The sequence below is a fragment of the Somniosus microcephalus genome, unplaced genomic scaffold, assembly GCF_052327205.1.
Source record: "Somniosus microcephalus isolate GS21.2 unplaced genomic scaffold, FLI_Smic_1.0 unresolved_chr1, whole genome shotgun sequence".
Lineage (NCBI taxonomy): Eukaryota > Metazoa > Chordata > Chondrichthyes > Squaliformes > Somniosidae > Somniosus > Somniosus microcephalus.
In genome coordinates this window covers 124,407,395-124,419,960 of record NW_028225179.1, presented here as the reverse complement: position 1 = coordinate 124,419,960, position 12,566 = coordinate 124,407,395, and the positions used below count along the sequence as shown (strand labels likewise).

The 12,566-nt window shown below is 49.9% G+C and overlaps 1 protein-coding gene across 1 annotated transcript in view; it reads left to right on the top strand.

Annotated features, from left to right (window-relative positions):
* The window catches only part of LOC147095803 (uncharacterized), a 112,671-nt gene extending 101,057 nt beyond the window's left edge, over nucleotides 1-11,614 (top strand). The window contains exons 5-6 of the mRNA XM_085974810.1: nucleotides 246-799; nucleotides 7,206-11,614. Of these exons, the coding sequence (XP_085830936.1) occupies nucleotides 246-799; nucleotides 7,206-7,439 (788 nt within the window). The 3' untranslated portion in view covers nucleotides 7,440-11,614. The remainder of the gene's footprint in view (nucleotides 1-245; nucleotides 800-7,205) is intronic.
* Nucleotides 11,615-12,566: the final 952 nt, after the last annotated feature.

The window sequence follows — 12,566 nt, the reverse complement described above, 5'->3', positions numbered from 1 at the left end:
TAGAGGGAGCTTTACTCTGTATCTAACCTGTGCTGTACTTGTCGTTAGACTGTATATGATGTGTACATGAATCTGTATGTGTACATGGATGTGCCTATAAATATGCCTTTGTACGGATGTCTGTGTGCATGCATGTACATGTGAATGTGTGCGTATAAACGGATGTGTATGTGGTGGGGCTGGATAGCTGAAGTCGAATTGAAATATTTTCTTCGACATCCGCTGATCTTTCACCTTCTTTGTAGCATTTTACCCCTCCATGTCTTCGCTGCAAACAGAGGAATTCTTCGACCTAATTGCCTGCTCCCAGAGCCGTCGCCTTGACGACCAGCGAGCGGACTTTGAAGATTCCCCTATTGTTGAACTTGGGTCACCTTTCCCTGAGCAAACTTTCGAATACCTGGCTCCGGTGGGAAGAACGGCATCTCCCACGTTGAGAGAGGAATCTCCAGCAGGTACAGAAGATAATGCAACAGAGAGATGGCATTCTCCAACAGAGGGAAAAGAGCCTCCAGCAGAGGAAGAAGAGGTTCCCGCAGAAAGAGATGTGATTCCAGCAGAGAGAGAGGAGGCCCCAGTAGAGAGAGAGGAGGCCCCAGCAGAGAGAGAGGAGGCCCCAGCAGAGAGAGAGGAGGCTCCAGCAGAGACAGGGGAGGCTCCAGCAGAGAGAGAGGAGGCTCCAGCAGAGAAAGGACAGGATCCAGGAGAGAGAGAGGAGATCCCAGCAGAGAAAGTGAAGATCCCAGCAGAGAAGAAAGAGCCGGATGATGAACTATACAACACCATATTGACGCATCAGGTACTGAGAAACGACGGGCTGAACTCTGTATAGGCCACCCATTAAAGGGACATTGACCATTTGGTCCCTTTGTCCAATTCCTTGGGCCATGTTTGGCCCTGTGGTTTTGTGGGTATAGGTTGAGTGGGCAGATAGCCGGTATTAGTCATATCTGGATCGCACAGGCTGGAGCTCTTTTCTCTTGAAAAAAGAAGGCTGAGGGGTGACCTGATAGAGCTCTTTAAGATTATGAAAGGGTTCAGTAGGGTAGACGTAGAGAAGATGTTTCCACTTGTGGGCGAGACCAGAATGAGAGGCCATAAGAACATAAGAATTAGGAGCAGGAGTTGGCCCTACGGCCCCTCGAGCCTGCTCCGCCATTCAACAAGGTCATGGCCGATCTTCAACCTCAACTCCACTTTCCCACCCGATCTCCATATCCCTTGATTCTCCTAGAGTCCAAAAATCTATCGATCTCAGCCTTGAATACACTCAAAGACTCAGCATTCACAGCCCTCTGGGGCAGAGAATTCCAAAGATTCACCACCCTCTGAGTGAAGAAATTCCTCCTCATCTCAGTCTTAAATGGCCGACCCCTTATCCTGAGACTATGCCCTCTAGCTCTAGACACTCCAGCCATATAAGATAGTCACTAATGGCCCAGAAATTCGGGTCGGGGGCTTCCCGCGGGTGCAAGCCCCCGACCTGTACTTTCCTAGCACGCCGGCCGTTGTGCTGTGGGCCCCCGTGGGATTCCGATCCTGGGTCTCCTCCAGCTGCCAGCGCGCAGTGCTTGTGTATCCCAGGGGCGCAGTTAGTTCGATGCGTCCCCTGGGATCACGTGGGCCATGGAGAGCCAATGATAGCAGGGAATACTTCATTCATAAGTTTGACAGGAAGACCTGTCAAACCTATAAATACTATAAGCCCCAAAACATCACTAAAACCTCAAATACATTTTTAAAAAAACATCACATTTTTAAAATAACTATAAATTACATGAAATAACTATTTTAAACAATTATTTAAATTTTTGAAAAATTTAATTACATTTTCTAACGGGGCTAAAAATAATCTTACCTTTCTTTAAAGTATTTAAAAATAATAAACCTGTGGAAAAAATGTTTTAATTTTAATTAATTCACCACTTACCTTGTTAAAAGCAGGCCTTGCGACTGCTTTTTAAAGTGTAACTGCTGGAGACTTACCCTCCCAGGGAAACCTGCAAAAAAAACGTAAGTTCGATGCGCACGCGCTGCCTCTCCTGCGCACGCGTTCCACCTCTCAACCCCTTCTTTCAGGGGAACAGAAGTGCCGGTTTCCCGTGCATGCGCAGTGCATGTACGAAACCGGCACTTTCATTGGGCCCAGGTGTGAGTACCCAGTGCGTACTCACGCGTTGGGACCCGAATTTCTGAGCCATTAATAAATCCAATAGGGAATTCTGGAGAAACTTCATTACCCAGAGAGTAGTGAGAACATGAAACTCGCTACCACAGAGAGTAGTTGAGGCGATGAGCATAGGTGCATTTAAGGGTAAGCTAGATAAACACATGAGGGAGAAAGGAATAGAAGGTTATGTTGCTGGGGTTAAATAAAGAAAGGTGGGAGGAGGCTCGTGTGGAGCATAAACACCAGCATGGACCTGTTGTGCCGAATGGCCTGTTTCTGTGCTGTAAATTCGGTCTAACTTTGCTACTTTAATGGAATGCTGCAAATCTCGAGCACAGCAAGAACAAACCCATGGGGCACCAACCATGCATGGTGTAGAGCGGTAGCCCCTAGTTAAACATGTGGGTTCCAGAGCCTGGCAGGGGGCGGGGGAGGTGGGTGGGGGGGGTGGGTGAGGGGCAGCCGAAGAGGAAAAGAGGGGCCATGCCACAAACAAGTCAGCTCAATCCTCATTCACCCACGCGCTGGTGCCCGGTGAGAACGGAGCAATGTCAGCGACCCCGCTGTTCATCTGCACTCCAGGTCAGCAGAACGACATGTTTTAAAAAAAAAATCATTCTGGGATGTGGGCATCGCTGGCAAGGCCAGCATTTGTTGCCCATCCCTAATTGCCCTTGAGAAAGTGATGGTGAGCCACCTTCTTGAACTGCTGCAGTCCATGTGGTGAAGGTGCTCCCACAGTGCTGTTAGGGAGGGAGTGCCAGGATTTTGACCCAGCGACGATGAAGGAATGGCTGATATACTTCCAAGTCAGGCTGGTGTGTGACTTGGAGGGGAAGTTGGAGGAGGTGGTGTTCCCACGTGCCTGCTGCCCTTGTCCTTCTAGGTGGTAGAGTTGCACGCTGTCTGTCTGTGAGGGCTCTACAGGAGCAATGCTATTACTGCCCGTCGGTGATAGCTTCTGAGGGTGGTCTACAGCAGAGCCCATTGACTGTAGTGCAGTCCCCACTGCTTACAGCGTTGATGCTAATGCGATTTTCCCACAATATGTGCTGGATGGTTTATACGAATTAGCCCGAGTCGATGAGTGGGGAACTGAAGCAGTGACTTTAATTGCAAACTGGCATCAATAGATAAACTCTCGACATCAAATTATTTAAAGCGGGAAGTAATGAAAATGGAAGAGGATTTTTGGAGATCACCTCAGAATGTGAAATACTCCATTAAACCCAATCGATCTGAGGCTTGAAAGCTGCCCCTGTTCGCGCTATTGTCAGTCAGTGTGTTCAGAGTTTCTTCAAACACCTTCAGTATTAGAGGTGATTAATAATAGGTTGCGGGTTCAAGTCCCACTCCAGGGACTTGAACACATAAATCTAGGCTGACACTCCAGTGCAGTGCTGAGGGAGTGCTGCCCTGTCAGAGGTGCTGTCTTTTGGATGAGATGTTAAAACGAGGCCCCGTTTGCTCTCTCAGGGGACGTAAAAGATCCCATGGCCACTATCTCGAAGAAGAGGAGGGGAGTTCTCCCTGGTGTCCCGGCCAATATTTATCCCTCAAACAACATAACAAAAACAGATGATCTGGGTCATTATCACATTGCTGTTTGTGGGAGCTTGCTATGCGCAAATTGGCTGCCGCGTTTCCCACATTACAACAGTGGTTACACTTCAAAAACACTTCATTGGCTGTAAAGCGCTTTGGGACGTCCGGTGGTCGTGAAAGGCGCTATATAAATGCAAGTCTGTCTTTTTTCATTTTAATAGATAACTACACCGTACATAGAATTAGAGAGAATGTGCAGCACATTCGGCCCAACTGGTTGATGACGGTGTTTATGCTCCACGCGAGCCTCCTCCCAGCCCTCTTCATCTCACCCTATCAGCATATCCCTCTATTCCCTTCTCCCTCATACGCTTATCTAGCCTCCCCTTAAATGCATCATCTATACTATTCGCCTCAACCACTCTCCCTGTGGTAGCGAGTTCCACATTCTCACCACTCTCTGGGTAAAGCAGTTTCTCCTGAATTCTCTACTGGATTTATTAGTGACTATCTTACATTTATGGCCCCTAGTTTTGGACTCCCCCGCCGCCCCCCCCACCACAAGTGGAAGCATCCTCTCTATATCTACCCTATCGAACCCCTTCATAATTTTAAATACCTCTGTCAGGTCACCCCTCAGTCTTCTCTTTTCTAGAGAAAAGAGCAGCAGCCTGTTCGGCCTTTACCCATATGTATAACATTATCAAGGCACAGACTGATCGCTGGATACTTGTTTCCGCCCAACATAGCCGGCGCGATTAACATATTGTAAACAAGCACTTTGTAAATGGCACTACAGAGTGGGCGGTTCTGTGGTGGGGACTGTACTTTAGACTATGGCGTGTAATTCACACATGTCTCCAGCAGAGGGAGGCGGGCGCTGGAGTTTGACCAGGCAGATTTTCCTCGCCCTGCGTCTGAGGCTATTGGGTGGCATGGGCGCCGGGAATGCAGGGAAAATGGGCAAGTGAGGCGCCCCCCGCCCGCTTTCCCTGCCCATTTAAATGAGCAGACAGAACCGGGGCGGGGGTCGGGCATATCTCAGATCTGAACCCAACTGTGGGATTCATGTCGCTGAAGAACGGGGGACGTCTGTGAAGAAAATCAGGGTGGGTGTGAGCGGGCAAGTCCTACGGCAACTGGTCTTTCTTCAAGTGTGAAAACCCCGTCACCAATATTAGTGCCGAATGTTCGATGTGCTCGTGTGATATTCCTCCGTCCGTTATTTAACAGAGGGGTTAAAAAAAGAGAAATAAATTGCATCAGATGCCCCAAAGCGCTTCACAGTCGATGAAGTACTTTTTGAAGTGTAGTCACTGTTGTAATGTAGGAATCTGCCTATTGGAAATGTGTTGGAATCTGTATCAAGAGAAATTCCATAAAAATAATGTTCTGCTGGAGCAGAGCAGAATGAATAGAGGTTTTTCAAATTACAAGGAGTTTTGGTAAAAGAAAGACTTGCATTTATATAACGCCTTTTATGACCTCAGGACGTCCCAAAGCGCTTTACAGCCAATGAAGTACTTTTTGGAGTGCAGTCGCTGTTGTGATGTAGGAAACGCAGCAGCCAATTTGCGCACAGCAAGATCCCACAAACAGCAATGCGATAATGACCAGATAATGTTATCCGGTCTGGTAAAGCGAAAGGGAAAGACTGTTTCCTCTGATTGGGGAGTCCATGACGAGGAGTCAGCGACTCCTTTTCGATTTGTCGCTCAGAGCCTGAGGAGAGAGGTTAGGAGGAATCTCTTTGCACAGAGCGCTGTTGGAGCATGGAATGCTCTGGCACAGGGAATGACTGAGGACATTGCATCCGGTCCCTAATCTTGGTAGCGAGCCGGAGCGGGTGTGGATGCCATTTGCTGCACACTCAGAGGGCGAGGAATGTTGGAACGCCGCGTAGAATCTTACAGCGCAGAAGGAGCCCATTTGGCCTATCGGGCCTGTGCCGGCTCTTTGAAAGAGCTCTCCAATTAATCCCACTCCCACTGCCCTTTCCCAATAGGCCTGCAAGTTTTTCCTTTTCAACTTTACATCCAATTCTCTTCTGAAAGTTACTATTGAATCTGGTTCCTCTCCAACCCCCCACAACCCCGCTCTCTGGCCTCAGACTGGGGAAATATCAACCGAGCTTGACCACTCCTGATCTCTATCCAATGGCTGCTGCAGGATGGCGTGCCTGGGTGTTGGGTGAAAACTGGATTGGGCTGGGCTGTGATTCCCCACTTGGTCAAACAGCTCACCGGCAAGGCTCGCATGAGAAGATCGACCAATTGGGTGAAGGGTGGCTGACCCCCTGGGAAATATACCCTAGCAGGAAGCTCTGGTCTTCAGGAGAGGAGGAGAGGGTAAAACTCTGGGACAACTAGATGAGAAATAATAGGCTGCTGTTCCCTCAATGTGCAACTTCAAGGCAGCTCTGTAAGAAAGAAGTAAAAAAAGCAAAAAGGGACTTTATACAGCACCTATCACAAAGCGCTTCACAGCCAATGAAGTACTTTTCAAAGTGTAGTCACTGTTGTGATGTAGGAAACACAGACAGGAATGAGACAAATGACCAGATAATCTGTTTTTAGTGATGATGGGTTGAGGGATAAATATTGGCCAGGACACCGGGGATAACTCCCCTGCTCTTCTTTCAAATAGCGGCCATGGGATGATTCACTTTCACCGGAGAGGGCTGACAGGGTCTGGGTTTAACGTCTCATCCTGAAAACAGCATATTTTTTTATATGTTCATGGGATGTGGGCGTTGTTGGCAAGGCCGCCATTTATTGCCCGTCCCTAGTTGCCCTTGAGAAGGTGGTGGTGAGCCGCCTTCTTGAACCGCTGCAGTCCGTGTGGTGAAGGTACTCCCACAGTGCTGTTAGTGAGGGACTGCCAGGATTTTGACCCAGCGACGATGAAGGATCGGCCGATATATTTCCAAGTCAGGATGGTGTGTGACTTGGAGGGGAACTTGGAGGTGGCGGTGTTCCCATGCGCCCGCTGCCCTTGTCCTTCCAGGTGGAAGAGGTCACGGGTTTGGGAGGTGCTGCCGAAGAAGCCTTGGTGAGTTGCTGCAGTGCATCTTGTAGATGGTACACACTGCAGCCACAGTGCGCCGGTGGTGGAGGGAGGGAATGTTTAAGGTGGTGGATGGGGTGCCAATCAAGCGGGCTGCTTTGTCCTGGATGGTGTCGAGCTTCTTGAGTGTTGTTGAAGCTGCACTCATCCAGGCACTCATCTCCAACAGTGCAGCTCTCGCTCAGCACTGCACTGGGAGTGACAGCCTGGATTTTGTGCTCAAGTCTCTGGAGTGGGGACTTGAACCCATGACCTTCTGACCCAGAGGTGAGAGTGTGGCCCACTGATCCATGGCTGACACCAAGACTGCGGGTCTCAATTAAGTTGAACTGGGCTGAAGCGGAGGGAAGTAGTCTAGGAATGAACGCCGGCTGGAATGGAATAACCCATCTTGTTTCCCCTCTCTCTTCTTTGCCCCCGCCAGTCGGCCAGTGCCCGGATCGAGGACCAACGCAGCCAGCCTCCGGCCTACAGCTCCCAGGACTTCTTCGACCTGCTGGAGCGCGTGCAGGAGCGGCGGATGGACGAGCAGCGGGCTGCGCTACCGCTGGGCCTGGCCCCGAAGCGGGTGGCGGAGCGGGGCCAGGAGGAGCGGCGAGGTTCCATCTTCTCGCCCCTGCTGAAGGGCATGTCCCAGCGACGCGCCAACTCCAACTGAACGCCCGGCGGGGGAGGGGGGATATAAAAAGGAAAAAAAAAACACAGAAAACCACAGCAGGCAACACACAAAAAAAAATATATATATAATAATCACCGGCCGACCGACGAGGATGGCGAGCGAAAACCTCGCTCGGGAGTTTACGGTCAAAGATATTGCAGCAAAGAAGCTGGAAAACCTGAGAACAGCCAAAGCGACCAACTCTAACCCCTGACCCGGATGGAGATGGCATTAAAATAGTGACTGCTCTGTGCCGTACCAGTGGGGAAATGGCTGCACTATCCTGATTTAACATGGCGCTGAAATTGTCAGAATGTTTCTCCTCCCTCAGTGCCCCCCACCCCCGCTATGCTGATACCCCATCGTTGCCGGGTGGTCCCTGGCCCCTCCCCTCTCCTCCTTTAAGATGCTCCTTAAAGCCGACCTCTTTGACCAAGCTTCCGCCCACTTGTCCCAATGGCTCCGTCTCATTTTCCTTTGGCTCCTGTGAAGTGCTGCGGGAGGTTTTACTACGTTAAAGGCGCTATATAAATGCAAGTTGTTTGTCGCGTGTCGTCAGGGGAATTGACATCATGACCGATGTTCCCTTTAAGCTGTGCGGCCGCGCTGCGCTCCAGAGCTCCCACGCGGCCAGCTCGTCGGCTTTTAAATGGGCGCGGTCTTTCGAATGGGCCGCCCACCCGGAAAAAAAACTGAAGGGAGCACGGGTCATGACTCATCCCAACCTTGTCTGTCACCCAACACACTCTCTCCAACTGTGGGGAGTGGGGGGTCGGGGATGGTCACTGGAGCGGGAATCCTGGCTAATTTCCAACCGCCCCCACCCCACTCTCCACAGTTGTCCAAGGGCACTGATTCATAATGTCATGACTCAACTTCCGTCCAGTTGGGATCAACTAACGCAGCGTGGGCCAGGTATCCTATGTTTCTTCTGTTATACATTCTCATGATCTGGGCGTCACTGGCAAGGCCAGCATTTATTGCCCATCCCTAATTGCCCTTGAGAAGGTGGTGGTGGGCTGCCTTCTTGAACCGCTGCAGTCCGTGTGGTGAAGGCGCTCCCACAGTGCTGTTAGGGAGGGAGTTCCAGGATTTTGACCCAGCGACGATGAAGGATCGGCGATATACTTCGAAATCAGGATGGTGTGTGACTTGGAGGGAAACTCAGAGGTGGTGGCGTTCCCATGCGTCTGCTGCCCTTGTCCTTCTAGGTGGAAGAGGGCGCGGGTTTGGGAGGTGCTGCCAAAGAAGCCTTGGCGAGTTGCTGCAGTGCATCTTGTAGATGGTGCACACAGCAGCCACAGTGCGCCGGTGGTGGAGGGAGTGAATGTTTAAGGTGGTGGATGGGGTGCCAATCAAACGAGTTGCTTTGTCCTGGATGGTGTTGTTGGAGCTGCACTCATCCAGGCAAGTGGAGAGTATTCCATCACTCTCCTGACTTGTGCCTTATAGATGGTGGAAAGGCTTTGGGGAGTCAGGAGGTGAGACACTCGCCGCAGAATTCCCAGCCTCTGGCCTGCTCTTGTTGAAGGTCTTTTTGTCTCTGTGAGCCACTTAGGTGCTTACCATGAGCCTCTGGGGCACACACAACAAGCTGGTTCCCCTGACTTTACCATAAGAAAGAAAGAATGACTTGAATTTATATATCATGCCTTTCACAACATCCCAAATTACTTTACAGCCAATGAAGTACTTTTGAAGTGTAGTCACTGTTCTAATGTGGGAAACGCAGCAGCCAATTTGTGCACAGCAAGCTCCCACAAACGGCAATGTGATAAATGACCAGATCGCTGAGGGATAAATATTGGCCGGGACGCCGGGGGAAATCTCCCCTGCTCTTCTTCGAAATAGTGTCAAGGGATCTTTTATGTCCACCCGAGAGGTTCGACCTCTCACCTGACGGCACCTGTGAAAGTGCAGTTCTCCCTCAGCACGGCGCTGGAGTGTCTTCCATGGATTTTGTGCTCAAGTCTCTGGAGTGGGGCCTGAACCCATGCACCTTCTGACTCTAGAGGTGAGCGTGCTACCCGCTGAGCCGCAGCTATGAGATTTAAATCCCAACTGCCATTCAGCTGCACGTATCTCAAGCTGCTGCTACGAACTGATTTAGGATTTGCCCACCAATCAGAGAACAGCACCAAGAGCAACCCTTCCCAAACCTCCAGGCCTGCAACATTCACACAAGGACAAACCAGCCAGTGAGAACGAGAAGGACAAATACGACTAAGCTACCTGTGCAGGAGGATATAAAAGGCAATGGGAGATTGCCCGGAGTCCTGGTCAACATTGCTCCCTCAGGCAATGCTCAACCAAGTTTGCCTGACTAACAATACTGGCTGCTCTTCAGAAAGTAACAGATTGACTGCAAAACCAGTAAAAGTCACTTTGAAGCTGTCAGAATTTCATAAATTACCCAAAACGGTTCACTAATGTCCTTCAGGGACGGAATCCTGCCATCCTTACCCGGTCTGGCCTATATGTGACTCCAGTCCCACCCCAACTCCTTGTTGACTTTGTTCTCCTTAGAGCAGAGATGATTCAGGGGAAATTTAACAGTGGTGGTCAAAATTATGAAGGGTTTTGATCGAGTAAATAAGGAGAAACTGTTTCCAACAGTAGAAGGGTCAGTAACCAGAGGAGACAGATTTAAGGTGATTGGCAAAAGAACCAAAAATGATATGAGGGAACATTTTTTAACACAGCGCGTCGTTATGATCTGGAACGTGCTGCCTGAAAGGGTGCTGGAAGCAGATTCAATAATAACTTTCAAATGGGAATTGGATAAATACTTGATAAGGAAAAATGTTCAGTGCTGTGGGGAAAGAGCTGGTGACTGGGACTAATTGGATAGTTCTTTCAAAGAGCCGGCACAGGCATGATGGGCCGAATCATAGAATCATAGAAATTTACAGCACAGAAGGAGGCCATTCAGCCCATCTTGTCCGTGCTGGCCAACAAAGAGCTCTCCAGCCTAATCCCACTTTCCAGCTCTTGGTCCGTAGCCTTACAGGTTGCGGCACTTCAAGTGAATATCCAAGTACTTTTTAAATGTGATGAGGGTTTTTGCCTCAACCACCCTTTCAGGCAGTGAGTTCCAGACCCCCACCACCCTCTGGGTGAACAAAGTTCTCCTCAACTCCCCTCTAATCCTTCTACCAATTACTTTAAATCTAGGGCCCCTGGTTATTGACCCTTCTGCTAAGGGAAATAGTTCCTTACTATCCACTCTATCTAGGCCCCTCATAATTTTGTACACATCAATTAAGTCTCCCCTCAGCCTCCTCTGTTCCAAAGAGAACAACCCCAGCCTATCCAATCTTTCCTCATAGTTAAAATTTTCCAGCCCAGGCAACATCCTCGTAAATCTCCTCTGCACCCTCTCTAGTGCAATCACATCCTTCCTGTAATGTGGTGATCAGAACTGAATGCAGTGTTCTAGCTGTGGCCTAACTAGTGGTTTATACAGTTCAAGCATAACCTCCCTGCTCTTATATTCTATGCCTCGGCAAATAAAGGAAAGTATCCCGTATGCCTTCTTAACCATCTTATCTACCTGTCCTACTACCTTCAGAGATCTGTGGACATGCACACCGAGGTCGTGCTGACCCTCTGCATTTCTCAGTATCCTACCATTTATTGCGTATTCCCTTGCCTTGTTAGCCCTCCCCAAATGCATTACCTTGCACTTGTCCGGCCTCCTTCTTTGCTGTATCATTCTAGGATTCTATGAAACGCCCTGTGACCTGGCCTAGCGAGCCACACAGTTGTTTTAAAACTGCTATGGTTCAAGGAGAAGGCCCACCACCACCTTCTCAAGGGCATCTCGGGGACAGGCAATAAATGTCGGCCTGACCAGTGAGGCCCACATCCTGAGAATTAATATAAAAATTACTTTGGGATGTCCTGAGGGGTGAAAGTTCCTTCTCCTTTATTAACCTTGTTTTATTTTTCTATATAATAAAACCTGGCTGGTTACTTTGCTGGATTATAGGGAGTGCATGGAAAGGCTTGGAACTACCTGCGTGCGGAACTCTCCTTCCTGAGATGCAGAGAGAACGGAACCCCAGAGCGGTGCTTTGGTCAGTGAAGGCGCGAATCATGTCTTTAGCCGCCTGTAAATAAATATCAAGAGAAAAAAAGATGACTTGCGTTGCCTGTTGAAACTTCTTAAAGCATTTTGCAGATTGAATTACTTTTAAAGGGGCAGCAAGTCAGCGACTGCAGCAAGTGTGGCGGCTCGTTCTGCAGCATGAACATCCCATAGACGGCGAGGAGAAGAGCGACCAGTCAACCTGCATTTGCTGGTGTTGCTTGAGGGCGGAATGTTGGCCAGGACAACTGGAGAACTCCCCGTTCTTCAAATAATACCGTGGGGTCTTTAACATCCGCCTGAGACCCCACTGAGGAAAGGACTGAGAGACCCCAGTCAGTGTACAGGTATCTCCCCGAGGGAGAGGGGACTGAGAGAGCCCAGTCAGTGTACAGATATCTCCCCGAGGGAGAGGGGACTGAGAGACTCCATACAGTGTACAGGTATCTCCCCGAGGGAGAGGGGACTGAGAGAGCCCAGTCAGTGTACAGATATCTCCCCGAGGGAGATGGGACTGAGAGACTCCAGTCAGTGTACAGATATCTCACTGAGGAAAGGACTGAGAGAGCCCAGTCAGTGTACAGATACCTCCCCGAGGGAGAGGGGACTGAGAGACCCCAGTCAGTGTACAGATATCTCACTGAGGGAGAGGACTGAGAAACACCAGTCAGTGTACAGATACCTCCCCGAGGGACGGGGGACCGAGAGACCCCAGTCAGTGTACAGATATCTCCCCGAGGGAGAGAGGACTGAGAGACCTCAGTCAGTGTACAGATATCTCCCCGAGGGAGAGGGGACTGAGAGACCCCAGTCAGTGTACAGATATCTCCCCGAGGGGGGGGACTGAGAGACCCCAGTCACTGTACAGATATCTCCCCGAGGGAGGGACAGAGAGACCCCAGTCAGTGTACAGATATCTCCCCGAGAGGGGACTGAGAGACTCCATACAGTGTACAGATATCTCACTGAGAGGGGACTGAGAGACTCCATACAGTGTACAGATATCTCACTGAGGAAAGGACTGGGAGAGCCCAGTC